The sequence below is a fragment of the Eumetopias jubatus genome, unplaced genomic scaffold (assembly GCF_037043125.1).
Source record: "Eumetopias jubatus isolate StellerSeaLion01/CBP00866 unplaced genomic scaffold, mEumJub1_p1.0 scaffold_14, whole genome shotgun sequence".
NCBI classification, from domain to species: Eukaryota; Metazoa; Chordata; class Mammalia; order Carnivora; family Otariidae; genus Eumetopias; species Eumetopias jubatus.
In genome coordinates this window covers 37370046-37385437 of record NW_028274820.1, presented here as the reverse complement: position 1 = coordinate 37385437, position 15392 = coordinate 37370046, and the positions used below count along the sequence as shown (strand labels likewise).

Genomic DNA, 15392 nt, shown 5'->3' with positions numbered 1-15392 from the left:
GACCTGAGCCGAAGGCAGATGCCTAAGGACTGAGCCACCCAGGCGCCCCTGTATCCTCATTTTAAATAAGTATCATACGTTATTTCTTTTAGCAATTGGCCACTCTTTGAAATTTTCCTAAAATCAATTATATATTGATCAATCTATTGCTCCAAATTATGAGAACACTGGTGTTTTCTGTTTATACCATTTTTAGGTAGAAAGCCCCACATTTAATTGTTAAATGAAATAAACCCAAAGTAAATACAATGTAAAAAACACATTTTAATCCAAAAGTTTGAATACTGGCACTTAGCTATTTACAATGGTATTTACAATCAATTTTACAGTAACATTTGTGGAGAGAACTATGAACACAGAGCTATCTACAGTTGCTTCCTTCTAACATACAAACCATAGCTGTGCAGGAAAATGTTAACAGTTAAAACTGCTACAACTCAAAATCATTATGATTAAATTAGATTCTGACAAATTTTCCTGGGGTTGAAAAATGCTGGTTAAGTCAGGATAGAAGAAGTGCGGGTGTGCAATCCTCACGTCTTCCCATTTCCACATTATTGTTCCCTCCCTTAGCTGGCCTGCACTTGAGTAGAACCTATACCTGAATTCTGACAATTGAGGGCGTCTAAGACTTTATTTTAGGCCTGTAACTACGAGTCTACAGCAGATGGTTTAACTCTAAGTAGAACTGTTTTTTGATATTAATGCATATAAGTCACTTTTATGACTGCCCAGTGGTTGTTTTAATGGTAGTCAAGAAACTACCAAGGGGGATGCCTGAACACGACGTGATTCCTGTGTGCGCTTCATGAAGCTGTCTGCACTGTAAAATTTTATGGTTTGATTGGGAGCCTCACCTTGAGTGAGAAGGGAGATGAAAACAATGACAATCAACAAAATAATTCTGAATCTGTTTGCTACAGAACGAAGTTTGAAAAAGCTCAGGCTAATAGAATCATCCACCAATCACTTTCCTTAAGGTTAAACAGTCTATCTAGCATTTTCTAGATGAAGAAATAAAGCTTGTGTAACTTTGTGATAGACACAGTTGGTCATAGCTACATTTTATTTGATTAAGCCCTTGGTCAGAAATCCAAACCTTAATTAATATTTTGTTCTAGCAGAAAAATACAATCCATTGATTGTAATGAGTTTCTAGAAATAAATCATGGAGAAAAAAATAGATACTACCTGTTCCTACTGGTCTCCTTGGAAATTGCAGCCTTTGCCTGGGAAGATACATATATAGAATATATTTAATTTCAAAATATATTTAATTCCTTGCTATCCCTTTTAAATTTCCAAGTGACTAGTAATAAACAAGCTAATGATTACTGGGTAGTTAGGGAAAAATTTCTAGTTCACCTTTCCATCTAAGAATTTCATGAAAGAAACATGCAGCATGTCTTAGAGGAGTATGAATACAAGATGACTGGAAATGAGTTTCACTTTCTAAACTACAAATGGTTGGCAACTGTTTCCTTAATAGTGATTGCAGGAGTAGGTCCAACATGAGTCCATATGTAGCCCTTCTCTGGTCTGGTCGGAACTGTGGGAAATGGCGACGAACGTGACTTGAAATATTCAGAAGGTGCGTGACACACAAATTCCAAGTATTCCATTTTCCTTGGAAGATCCTCCTCTGGTCCTAAAAAGCAGTTGATGGAAAGATCAAACACATTTTTGAACATATATATCATTTTCATAAAAGATTAAAATTCCTAGATGCTAGGAGAAACCACTCTGGTGGTGCCCTGACATTAGTCCTTGATACCTGTATTATTCTGAAGTCCCTCTCCGTCATTTCCTTCTACTTTAGCTGTTTAACTCCCCAAAACAGTGATTCAATATAGAAAGGATTCTAAAAACAGTAGTAGTATACAGTGTTTGTGATATGCCCACACTGCTCTAAGTACTGCATATACACCGATGCTTTGAATCCTCAAAACTATGCTCTGAGGAAGGCACTGTTATTCTTCCTGGTTGTTGTGTGAGGAAAACGAGACAAGAGAGATGAAGGAACTTGTCCAGAGCCACACAGCTAGTCTTGGGTGCTGGGCTAGGAACCCAGATCGTCTGGCTCCAGAGTGTGTGCTCTGACCCCTATGCTGTGCTCCCCGCTCCAGTGTCCGAGGAGGAGGAGGGAGGAGGAGGAGGAGGAGGAGGAGGAGGAGGAGGAGGAGGAGGAGGAGGAGGAGGAGGAGGAGGGAGAGGAGCCTCAGGAGAGATTGTTCACATTGCCGCCTCTGCCGGGAATCCCGTCCTACAGTCACGTAGGTAAAAACCCACTCTTCTATGCACCTACAGGCGGAAGACTAAAGCTGATCATGTATCAAATTTCACACAGAGGTGACAAGAGCAGCAGTATGTTACCTGCCCCTGAGTTCCCTCCGGAAAAAACAAAACAAAACAAAACTTTTGTATGCAAAAGTAACGCCTGCTCATTGCAGAAAGGTTGAAAATATGGGGTGACTTCCAAACTCTGAGCACTTTTAAAATTGTATGACTCAGCAACTTCTTCCTGTGAGTCTACATCAAGAAACATTCATACCACTTCTGTAGACTTGAAATGAGTAAGAGCACACTGGCCGCCATTTCAACTATACATGACGATATGTTATAAAAGGTCTAGGATGAGGTGTGTGACATGTAGAAGGGACACATAGTGAAAATTTGTCAGATTCTAGAAATAATGGGGACAGTTCCTTTTAAAATTATTTTTAACTAGATTATTATAAGTAAATATGCCTAAATAAGCCTAATGCCTGATCAATACGTTCTTTTAATATAGAGTTTAACCCTGGGTCCCTCAGAAAAATCTTATCCACATCACTTTTTAGTACGTATATACTGCCCTAACTCAAAATAACTGAAAGCCCTCAAACCCCAACTGTATAAAATGTCTTTCATATTTTCTATAAAGCTCTTTACTTTTTAATATTTAATGATGCTTATGTCTCTTTGTTATGGACTGAATTATATTCCCCCCACTCTATATGTTGAGGCCCTAAGCCTCAATGTGATGGTATTTACAGATAGGGCCTTTAGGGAGGTTAATTCAGGTCATAGGCTGGAGCCCTAATTTGATAGGACTGATGTTCTTCTAGGGAGAGGAAGAGACACTAGGAGTGTGCACAAAGAGAGGAAAGGCCACATGAAGACTCAGCAAGAAGGTGGCTGCCTACAAGCCAGGAAGAGTGCTCTCATCAGAAAGTGACCCTGACAGCACCTTGATCTTCAACTTCCCGCCTCCAGAACTATGAGAAAATAGGTTTTGTGTTTATGCCACTCAGCCCGTGGTATTTTGTTACGACAGCCCGAGCAGACTAACACCTTCTTTTATGTAATAGCGGAGAATTACCTGAGTTCAAGAATCTGCACCACTTGTCAAACTCACCGATGATGTAGGATGCAGGATCAAACTGGTCCCTGGGGCTCGAGAGGGTGGGAATGAGCCACGTCAGGGCAGCGCTTTTCTCACAATACTGGTCCTGGATGAAGCCCCTGATCTGAGCATAGTAGGGCTTTCCATCTTGTTCATCAATCACAGAAACAACATCTCCTATTTGGTAATATACTCCCTGGGGGAAATAGAAGACAATCCCATATTTGAAATAAAAACAGAAAAAAGCACCCCGGCTATGAACTGAAACCTCCCTAACACGAAATAAACAGTTTGCAAAGTGCTCAGTAAAACACCTTTAAGATGGTCCAATGCATCAATGTTTATATGGTTGTGTTACCTGCCCCTGAGAAAAGAAAATTCTTTTCTTTTTTTTTTTAGAGAGAGAGAAAGCTCAAGTGGGGGTGGAGGGACAAAGAGAGAGGGAGAATCTTTTTTTTTTTTTAAGATTTATTTATTCTATTTATTTTTAAAGATTTTATTTATTTGACAGAGAGAGATAGCAAAAGAGGGAATACAAGCAGGGGGAATGGGAGAGGGAGAAGCAGGCTTCCCTGCTGAGCAGGAAAGCCTGCTGCGGGGCTCGATCCCAGGACCCCGGGATCATGACCTGAGCCGAAGACAGACGCTTAACGGCTGAGCCACCCAGGTGCACAGTGAGATTTATTTATTTGAGAGAGAGAGAGAAAGATAGCGTGTGTGCTCTCGTGTGGACTGGGAGGGGCAGAAGGAGAGGGAGAAAGGGTCTTAACCAGACTCCATGCTGAGCACAGAGCCGATGTGGGGCTCAATCTCATGACCCTGAGAACAGGACTTGAGCCGAAAGAAATCAAGTTAGATGCCTAACCAACTGCACCACCCAGGTGCCCCTTTTTGTTTTGTTTTGTTTTGTTTTTTTTTGGGAGACAGAGAATCTTAAATAGGCTCCACACGGAGTGGGCTTAATCTCACTACCCTGAGATCATGACCTGAGCTGAGATCAAGAGTGGAATGCTCAACAGACTGAGGCACCCAGGTGCCCCTGATGCCAATTCTAAAGTTGTTCACTCTTGAATAAAAATTATACACACCCCCAAAAATGTGCATCTGGAGAAAACATTTGTTTATAAAAACACTTTGATTTCGTATCAGAACAATGTTATCCCTACAGCCATTGAGCTGTAGAAAGGGGAAGTGACTTTGCTGAAGGCTACTGAAGGCAGAGAATGCAGCTGGGGCTCCTTCACCAGCTCAGGGGTCCGTCTCTGTCCTGTATTGAAAAGCAGTGCTTACCCGAGGAGAATACGCTCTACACTCCTCCCTCCTCGGCCATCCATAAAGAAAATGGACATCACACATTCCAACCCAAAGAAATGAGAGAAACTCTTCTGATCATAACCAGTCTTCAGGATGGGTCCCATGCCATTCACTCTGCTATCCTCCCACAAGACAATTACCTGCGTTTCCAGCATTCACGGCTTCAGGTCTTATCCCTGCTCCACTTCGCAGCCAACTAACTCATCTGTCACGTCCGTGTCGAGCCCTCCCTATGACTCTGCCTCTGCCATCTGTTGCATGTCTCCTTCCCTAGGTCTTCAAAAGGAAATAATTTCTCCCCTGAGCATCCATAATGGCTGATCCAAATCTTTATGGTACTCAGCACTCCCTTAGGTGGGTGTGGTTCCTAGCTGGGGAAAGTGTCCTTGACTTGCAGGAACCAAGTGCGATTTATCACTGCTTCCCTCAAAACAGGGCCTTGGCAGCAGGTAAAGTGCTGGGGTGTGCCCTCAACCATAAAAATAATTCTGAAGAAATACTTCCAGTGAGTGAGCTGTGACAGGAGCTTTTCCTGGTGGACCCTTCATCCATGGGTCTAAGGGCTACAGTTGCATCTGCATCACTACGGACCGGTAGAGTCAATGCGGACCACAATCTGCTACTGGCTAGTTCATATCCATCCTCAGCTGGTCCTCAGAGCCACTACTCAACGTTCTAAGTTATTTGTCATATAAATTCTTTGCACTTACGGTTTGCTTTGTCTACACGTAGCATCATTATTCCCAAATTATAAATGATTAATTCATTTTTTTGTACAAAGAACAGGGCCTTGCTTATCATAGACACTCAAATATATGCTAAATGAATATTAACTCAAAATATATAATAGTGTGAAAATAGAACTGCAAGGCAAAGACAATGTCCTACTGAAAGATTCCAGGGGCACCTGGGTGGCTCAGCTGGTTGAGTGTTGGGACTCTTCTTTCCACTCAGATCATGATTGTGATCATGGTTATGAGATCGAGCCCCACGTCAGGCTCTGCACTCAGTGGGGAGTCCACTTGAGATTCTCTCTCTCTCCCTCTGCCCCCCCCGCTTGCTCTCGTGCTCTCTCTCTTGCTCTCTCAAATAAATGTATAAATCTTAAAAAAAAAAAAAAAAGATGCCAATGGCGAGCAGTACCTGGCACGTGGTTAAGTGATTATTAGCACGTGTTGTGTTGTGCATGTATATACAGAAAGCGCTAACCATGACTAAGGCACTTAATCTAAGGAGTTCCTTCATTTGCAGGGAGGTTTCAGGGCTGCTGGCAGAAAAGAAAGGTCAACTCAATATACTGAAGAACACTGGATCAGGAGTAAGCAGAGCTGTTCATGGGGCTCTTCTGCCACAGGGAGGCCATTCAACCCTTTGGGGTCTTGGGTGCCCACACTCCTGGCCGTCAGACCCAGTGGCTCCCACTCAGCTCCCTCTCGCATGCCTGATCTGGGCTCTAGTTCAGCAGATGGCAATGACCTCTTAAGTCCTCCCGCCCCGGTGCTGCGTGCAGCGGCAGCGGCAGCCTCTGCAATCCTGGGTATCGGCAACATACCTGAATATTTTGTTGCACTTTGTCCTTATTGTCTAACAAACAGGGGTGGCAGACAGCAATAAGAAATACGGTATTTGTGGGGTGACTGGGTGGCTCAGTCTGTTAAGCAGTTAAGCGTCTGACTTCGGCTCAGGTAGTGATCTTGGGGTCTTGGGATAGAGCCCTCCATCGGGCTCCCCGCTGTGTGCCTGTGCACGCACACACTCTCTCTTTCTCAAATAAAGAAATAAAATCTTTCTTTTTTAAAGATTTTATCTATTTGACAGAAAGAGACACAGCGAGAGAGGGAACACAAGGAGGGGGAGTGGCAGAGGGAGAAGCAGGCCCCCCGCTGAGCAGGGAGCCCGACGCGGGGCTCGATCCCAGGACCCAAGGATCATGACCTGAGCCGAAGGCAGACGCTTAACGGCTGAGCCACCCAGGTGCCCCAATAAATAAAATCTTAAAAAAAAAAAATATGATACTTGTAATAACAGGTCCCACACCTGTTCAAAGGCCTTTCGCCTTTTGGTTGAGACATGCCTGGAAATCATTAGTACATTAAATCCTTAGCCAAACCAGTTGCTTCTTTTTTTTTTAAAGTTTATTTATTTAAGCAATCTCTACGCCCAACATGGACTTGAAATCACAACGCCAATGTCAAGAGCTGCATGCTCTACTGACTGAGCCAACCAGGTGCCTCCCAACCAGTTGCTTCCAGACTTAAATCTGTAAACTGTGTGTTCGGCTGTGAGAGTGATACACACATCTGAAAACACGATGATGCCAATTTCTACTATTCATTGAGTGCTTACTCTGCTGAGTGCTTAACAGGCATGAGCTCGCCTGAACCACTGAGGTGGCTGCTATTCACAATCCCTATTTTCTAGCAGAGGAAACAAAAGAGAGCTTGGTCTCGGCCCAATCACACAGTCATTTGCCGGTGGGGCCAGGAGCTGAGCTCCGCCATCACACTGCCTCACTCCATGACCTGCTGGCTATAGAATCTTTGACAAGATCAAGCAGTTCTCTGTGCTTCACTGTCCTCATCCATAAAATGGGGATAACAGTAGCACTTCATGGAGTGGACTGAGTGAAGTAAAGCCTGTGTCGTGCTCACCTCAGGGCCTGATGCACAGCAAGCGCATACTAAATTTAGCTACTTTATTTATTACTAACATGCGTGAAATGCTGGAAATACAGGAGTGGTGTTTGCCTGTGTACAGGCTGTTTTAGACTACACAGATTCTGGGCTAACAACAACAAAAAAGGTACACACAGAGTATCATACTTGAGTTTTTCAGTGTTTGGTCCACTTGGGTCAGGTATGAAGCACTAACTCGTGCCACTGCCCCCCAAAAGATAGTTCAGCCCCCAAGACATCAACAGCATGTAATGGCTGCTGCCTGTGCCAGGCCCGCCAGGCTTTGGAGGCTGTTTCTGTGTTGCAACTGCTTTCCTAAGGCTTCTGGTTCAAAAATAACGATATATCATGTCTCCCATCGAAGAAGCAGGTGTCTGTGGGCTTTGGCTCTAGGAAAATGGACTTCCTCACTCTTTTATCAAAACATTTTGGACACTCTCTCACCATCTACTTCTAGTAGATGTTAATCCCCGCCACTGCCCTTATTGCCCTCACTTCTGCTTAAAGGCATTTTAGAATCTCTGTGCCTCCTCTACCCACTAGGTATCAGGTCTACACTCCCTCTACTCATCCAAGTCCCCACTCTGTGCTCCTCCCACAGTGACTGGCAGGGTGACTAGGGTGGCTCACTCTTTCAGGATGCCACACTATACCTTAGAATTTTAAGACACTTAAAATACTTAAAAATACCATGTTTCAATAAGCAACTACCCCTCCTACCTCAGCTCTGGATGAAATGTTTTATACCAGCCACCTACGGGGAAAACTAGCTTAGAGAAGAACAAAAAGCAATCACACATTATATAGAGGGGCAGAGGCCTTTGGACTAACCCAACATTTGGCAGTGTATCTTATGATAGGCCCAAACCTGCCCTTAGTAACCCTACAGATGCTTACCTTGTAGAAGATTGATTCTGCAGTGATTATAGTGGAAACGGACTCAGGAGCTTTGATGGGCTGGGGGAAAAAAAAAAGTAAAAACATTAGCACATTCCGAGTGTGTATGTGTGTGTAGCGTATACAGTCATTTTCCCAGTCATCTACAAGAGTTCTGTAACTTAAGAAACACTAAATCTGTTGCTGGTTGAGCACAATAAAAAGATAAACGATTTTCTGAATGTTGTGGCAAAGCACAGTCTGAGTATTTCTGTGGCTATTTCTGCTACCATCAGCTTACCAACTGCTGAGAACTAACGCACAAGCTGCTGAGATCTACCCCAACCGCTCTCGGAGCTTTATTACATATAACATTCCGGTTATAAACAACATCCTGGCTCTGAAGGCCTGCACACAACAAAAAAAAGGAAGTAATAAAAAAAATGTGTAGGTGAACACAATGTGAAAAAGTGTCTCCTTGAAGACATTTTCCATCTCAACTTAACTATGGAACTAAGCTGGGATACTTGTCATCAGAAGTAATTTTCTAGCAAGGCTGAACTAAGGTTATAGAAACTTCCTTGGAGTGCTTAGGCATTTGCCACCACCCAGCCATTACTGCAAACCCTTCTTAAGCTGTAATACACGCTTATATGCCACAACACAAAAACCAGGCCTCCCCACGTGTCTTGGTACCATCCTTGAAGAGAAGGGTTGCTAAAGAAATAGATACTGAAATAACTGCAGAGCATATTCTACCACACAGAAGAGGAAAACGTGTGTGTAAATGATACAACTATAATCACATGCACATTTACTTAACGTGCCTTCTCAACAGGTGCCTCATTTTAAGAAAACTAAATTATAAAAGTCTTAAATCAATTAGTCAACTATTCTGAATAAGAATCTGCAGGCGGCACAAGAATTTACTACAGGGCCCCTCAGTGTTTCACAAATGAATACACCCAATTTCAGAAATGCCCAGTAAAGGAAGCATTCTTGTTCTAAAAGGAAAGAACACCATACTGAGGTTTAAAAAAGTAGTCTACAACGCACTGTCCACTGTGGATGGCCATTTTCCCCTTGTGTTTACAAAAATACTGAGAATTTACTGCAACAAAAGTTTCTTTCAACTACCCCCAGCACAAGTCTTTCAACCATCTAGTTTCTTACAGCAGAAGGCTTAGCAAAATTTTTGATTCACAATCATCAAACTGATCATCGTGTCAGCAAGATACTTTTTCTGGGGATGTAATAACAAACAAATATGGAAATGAATGAGTTCCAGTATTATTTACTTAGATCTTTAAAGAATAAAAAAAAAATTTCCCCCCTAATATATCTGGCCATATCAAGAACCATAATCCCACCTCCTCCTTGCATAGAGGGCCCAATCAAATGCATTCAAGGTTTATGTTTCTTTTAGACTCATATTTTATATTTCCCACTGGAAAAAATTAAAAGCTAAAAAAACAGAAAAAGGATATTATTAACTATAAACAGCAAGCCTCCTGCAACAGAGCTCACTTCCTTTTAAGAAGTGCGGACCACTCCCCAGAATACTGCAGAAAGGCTCGGAAGAGCAAAGTTCAGATGAGAAATGAAGGCACTGACAGGACACACTACACACACAATGCCATTACTGTAAAAGACACTGTCCACAATCATCTTACATTTTTTAATTTAAAAATATGTCTTCTCCCTTTTCCTTTAGTGGAAACTTTCTTTTCAGCAGCTGGAGCAGATTTGTATTTAGTGTTTCTGAGCCGAGCAGACCTCCTGTGAATTTCCTGCTTACTCTGTTACATAAACAATTAAAGAACAAAAAAGATAAAGAAATAAAATTGTAGAAAGATTGCTGTCCCGATACAACCATCTTACAAGGACTTCAGAATATGCACTTTATGCTGACTTTTAAAAAATTAAGTAGAATGTGGCTTTTCTTTTTACCCTGGGTAATCACAGGAACTGGGCTAATTAAAACAGGGAGGGCCCTAGACAAGCATCTCTAGAGCCTCCAAAAAGGTGTGAAGTACTTACAATAGGGCATTGGGGTAGGTGTAGGAGTTAAGTCTCGGCCAAGGCAAGAACTATTCGTTTGCTGTGTTTATAGTGGAGAACATCCCTTAACAACTCAACTCTCCAACCCTGGGGAGCAGGCTGGGTGTGGCACTTCCCTACAATGGAATACTTACGCTGCCATTTAAAGCAATGACATAATCTTACTTTATAACATAATAATAAAATAACCTTTAACAGGGAAAGTAGGTCCAGTAGCATGACCCCGTTTACGTGCGTGTACTGAGATGTCTGGATACTACCGCAAATGTTACTACAATGAGGGGGATTTCTGAAGGGTTTTAAATTGTCTCGCTTCTTTACACTTTCAATTTCTCACAATACCAAAGGTGCTTAGAATGGGCCAAGCCAGTGAAGATCTCATCGTGGGGCGGGAGCGGGCGGCCCTCTCTAGCACGGTCACCGCGATCCGGGAAGGCCCACGCGCGCGCTCCCTCCCAGCCCCACCGGCCTCCGCCCACCCCACGCCCGGTCGGCCTCCGCGGGCGGGAGGCGCCGGAGGAGCTCACCTGCTTGCCGCCCCCGCCCCCGTTGCTCTGCGGAGGGGCGGCCGAGGTGCTGGCGAAGGTCGCCGCGCCGAAGCCGCCACCGCCGCTGCTGCCCCCCGTCCCGCCAGCCGCCCCGGAGCCGGCGCCCCCGCCGCCCGCGCCGCCCCGGCCCGTGCAGTGGTGGCAGAGGATCTCGCCCTGCGGGCCCTTCTTCCACATGGAGGACGATGTGGTCTTGCAGACGCTGCAGGTGGGCTTCAGGCCCAGTGGCATCGTGGCGGGCTCGGGCGGCCCCCGCGGGCGCAGCGACACGGGAATGGCGACCGCCGGCCCGGGCCGCCCGCTGGTCGGCCCGCCACTCCCAGCGACAGGAAGAGCGGCGCGGGCGCCGAGCTGTCCACGCAGGGACCCGAGGGAGGCCGCTGCCCCCTGGAGGCAGGAAGGCGGTTCCACCCGCTCTGCGACCGGAACCAGCCCCGGGCGGCCCACAAGCGCCGGGAGGCGGGCTCGGGGGCGGGACCTGGCCTGGAAAGCTTCCGGCGATGGGTGGGGCCTGCGCCGCGCTGGCTCCACCCCCCACGGCCGGAAGTGCCCCACCCGGGACTTCTGGAAGTGGACTGTAGTTTGGATCTCGATCGCCTTCTGGGGACAGATTTTGGCAAACTTTGGCTTTAGGCCTGGGATTGGCAGGTAGAATGCAGAACACCAAATTAAATTTGAATTTCAGACAAGGAACGAATAATATTTTGATATGCGTGTATCCCATGCAGTGTTCTTTGTTTATCTGAAATTAGGATTTAACTAGGTGTGCTGTATTTTTATTTGCTAATCTGACACTCAGGCTGAGAACGCCTTTACAGTACTAAAAATTATAATTTAGAACCCCAAATACTTTTATTTATATGGGTTGTATCCATGGACATTTATGCATTAGGAGGGGAAACACATTTTAAAGCCTACAATGTCAATCACACGTTCCTAAACCGTCGGGTGATGATGTTATCACCGGTCCGGTAGCCTCTGGTCAGCACGCCAGTGAGCATGAGAGTGGGAAGGCAAACGACTGGTTTGGCCTAGACAAGAGCATTATGACAAGACAGTTCCCCTCTTATTAATGTCGCTGATCAGAACAGGCCTCACCATGGAAAAGGGTCTCTTGCTTTTCAGCCTCACTTCATAGTGTAGTGGTAGCGTACCTGTTTTCAGGATCCTGGGTTTTCTGGACTTGATATACCTGGAGACAGCTCAATGAATATGCTGGTGGCATGGCCCAGGGAAAGAAAGAAAACTTGTATTGAACGCCCACGTTGTCACAAAATCTCACTTAGTGCTCATGACAACCCTGAAAGGAGTTACTATCCCTGTCTTAGTGTTAACTGATGATTAACTGAGGGACCATGATTTGGACCAGTGGCCGACACAGCCTCTGCTCTGACACCACATCCGAATGCCCTCAAAGAGCCCTGGGGCCTGTGCTGTGGCTCAGGCATTCTTGCTCTGAGTCTAGGTTTCCCCAATAGTAGAACAAAATATTAACTACTTTCCAGGACCTTTATGGGGATTAAGACCAACTGTAAAAGTGGTTGTGGAAAATAGATAAGGACTGTTGTCTCGTTTTAGAACCATGCACTCTGTGAAGGGCATCTAGGTGGTAAATTTCATGCCCCCTAATGCATGTCTCCATCTCCCAGTGTATACTTCTCTTTGCACTTCATCCACAAATTACTCCCTCTCATTCACTGAGAACCTTGACCCATGGCTCACCAGCTTCCTCTCCATCATAGGACACCATCCTGGGTTGGGTCAACATCCACATGTATGAACACCCAACACCCTGTTTCCTCCATTCTCCCTCGGCCCCCATCTCCATCTCCTGTTTTTGTCAGCTCCTGCAGCTTCTGGTCACACCCTCCACCCTTCTGAGATCATCAGGAAGAAGGCCACTTTTACCCCTTTTATCACAAAGTAACTCCAACCACCAAATCAAGAAATAGAACATTACTACCACAAAACCCCATACTTGCCCCTTACCACTATACCTGACTTCTGACACCATAGATTTTGTCGATTCCCTTTGTCAGGTTAAGAAATTTCCCTTCGATTTCTGTTTTCATCACAAATGTGTTGTACACATTTGGATGGAGGAGGGAGGAGGAGGAGGGAGGGAGGAGGAGGAGAGAGGTTTTATCAAACGGTTTTCTCTATGAGATGATCATAATACTTATCTGTTAATGTGTTCATTACGTGGATATACTTCTGAATGTTAAATTAACATTGCAACTCCTGGAATGAACCCAACTTGGCCGTGATTTGCTATCCTTTTCCCATATTGCTGGATTTGGTTTACTAATATTTTTCAGATTTTTGCATCTGTGTTCATGAGTAAGATGAGCTTATAATTTTCCTTTCTTGTAATATCTTTGGCAAGTTTTTCGTCAAGATTATGTTGGCCATAGCAGGAGGAGAAGAATGAAGGGGAGTAAATCGGAGGGGGAGACAAACCATGAGAGACGATGGACTCTGAAAAACAAACTGAGGGTTCTAGAGGGGAGGGGTGGGGGGATGGGTTAGCCTGGTGATGGGTATTAAGGAGGGCACATTCGGCATGGAGCACTGGGTGTTATGCACAAACAATGAATCATGGAACACTACATCAAAAACTAATGATGTAATGTATGGTGATTAACATAACAATAAAAATTATTTAAAAAAAAAGATTATGTTGGCCAAAGTAAAGACTTTGGATTACATTCTCAGTGACACAGGAAACTATTTGAGGCTCTTCTACGTGCGGAAATGAAAAGATAAAGAAAGCAATTTACAGAACAATGTATAAAATACGATCACTTTATGGAAATATAAAAGCTGTATGTGTGTGAAAAATATTTGTTTTAGTCCTTTAGACAGAAAACTGTTGTCAATTGATTGTAACAGACTCGGTGAGGAAGACTTTCACTTTTCATTTTGTATTGTTTGAATTTTTTTCACAACATCATGTGTTCCTTTTATTTAAAAAAAAAGAAAGAAAGAAAATATCAAATGGGAAAAGGGAAACACTGGCAGGTTTTCAGCCTTAGAAATCCTCTCCCAGCTGGAGAGAGCAGTGTATGGTGGCTCGGGTCTCGTTCAAGGACTGGCACCCGGACCTCCACACGTAGCTCGGGTCATTGTCTGTAAGGTGAGGATGGTATTGCCCACCTCAGGGCTGTGTGAAGATTTGGTCTGTTCTCAAACTTGGCTCATAGTTTTAAGTCAGTAAGTGGGGCTTCTCTAAGCAAAGCCACAAGTCCTGTGCAGACCACACTAGGGTGTAACAGAGTGGTGTGCCATGGGGACAGACAGGGCTGCTAGGCAGAGAAGGTGATGGGGCCGGGTGGAGGGGCAAGTCAGGAGGTGAGGGAAATGGATGCGAGGAGAGAACTCAGGAAGGCAACTCAATGAAGTCTGTGACCCCATCCCCTGCTCCCTCGCTGGGGCCTCAGGAAGAGCATGAGCCACAACTGGCCAGGCTGGGCTCCCTGGTGCCCAGGTGCCAGGGAGAGATCTCAGACTGAAACAAAGACAGAGAGAGACACCAGCCTGGACGCAGGGGAAGGGTTCAACTGCACAGAGACAAACACAATCTGTGCCTGTGGGGATACCTGAGAAAATTCTAGTGTGTGTGTGTGTGTGTGTGTGTGTGTGTGTGTGTGTGTGTGATAGAGCAAGTGTGTGCTGTGAAGACAGGAGTAAATACCTCCTAGGGTCTTCAAATTAACACCAAGGGAAAGGAAAAAGCTGAATTCCCCAGGGGATTATCAGTGCTGCCAAGCAGGCTAATTTGCATGATTTAGGTGTTGCATGGTTCATTAATCAAAACTCTTAAAATTAAAAAAAAGGGAGAGCAGATGCATAAAACATATCATAGCCTGGTTTCAAAGAGAGTACTATTCAGCCCATTTTGTGTCCCAGTGGATATGGGCCGTGTGGGACTCCGTGAGCACTCATGCCCTTGTGCTGTGCAGCTCCGGGGCAGAGCCTTGTGTCTCCGCTTACTTACCAGGCCGACCAGGACGACAAGAGCACGCGCCTCACCGGGTCGAGGTGAGGAGTCGGTGAGTTAGTGCGGGTGAGGCTGTAAACAACGTCTACATTCGGTAAGTGCCTGATTGATGTTGATTCTGAGGCCAATACGAGAGCAGGAGGAGGAAGCATTTTTTTGATCAGATTAGTCAAGTCACTGGTTAATAACCTCCTGACATGCAACCTTGGGAAAACGTTAATTAACTCAAATTGTCTACTGACAACAAACTAGGGAGAGAGATTGCGGTCGGGACAGAGGGTGAGTGAGACCCATGAAAGTGCCGGCAGGTGCAGGAGAGGGGAGCCCGGGCAGATAAGCTTGCTGACCGTTCCCTCTTTCATCCCCAGGAGGGGCTTCGTGATGTCCATCTCCCTCTGTGGACATACCTTCCGTGTTAGAACCTGATATGATTACCCTGTTGTGCGGGTGTCCCACGGCTCCCAGCCCGGTGCTCAGGGTGTTCCCTTTGCCTGGAATGTGCTCCCTCCCAACACTTCACACCCCACCCTGTC

At 45.0% G+C, this 15392-nt stretch overlaps 1 protein-coding gene across 2 annotated transcripts; it reads right to left on the bottom strand.

The window, feature by feature from the left end:
- Positions 1-244: 244 nt before the first annotated feature.
- GATAD1 (GATA zinc finger domain containing 1) lies at positions 245-11269 on the bottom strand. 2 transcript variants are annotated; one of them, XM_088018497.1, is made up of 7 exons: positions 10839-11269; positions 9924-10049; positions 9745-9823; positions 9181-9248; positions 8272-8331; positions 3398-3581; positions 245-1648 (listed from the first exon to the last, which is right to left on the bottom strand). In XM_088018497.1, exons 1-7 carry the CDS (start codon positions 11088-11090, stop codon positions 1458-1460), a joined length of 960 nt encoding a protein of 319 aa, XP_087874623.1. In that variant the 5' UTR covers positions 11091-11269; the 3' UTR covers positions 245-1457. The 2 variants fall into 2 exon arrangements, with proteins under 2 accessions (XP_087874623.1, XP_027975275.1); XM_028119474.2 differs by lacking the exons at positions 9181-9248; positions 9745-9823 and having other exon boundaries at positions 10839-11260.
- Positions 11270-15392: the final 4123 nt, after the last annotated feature.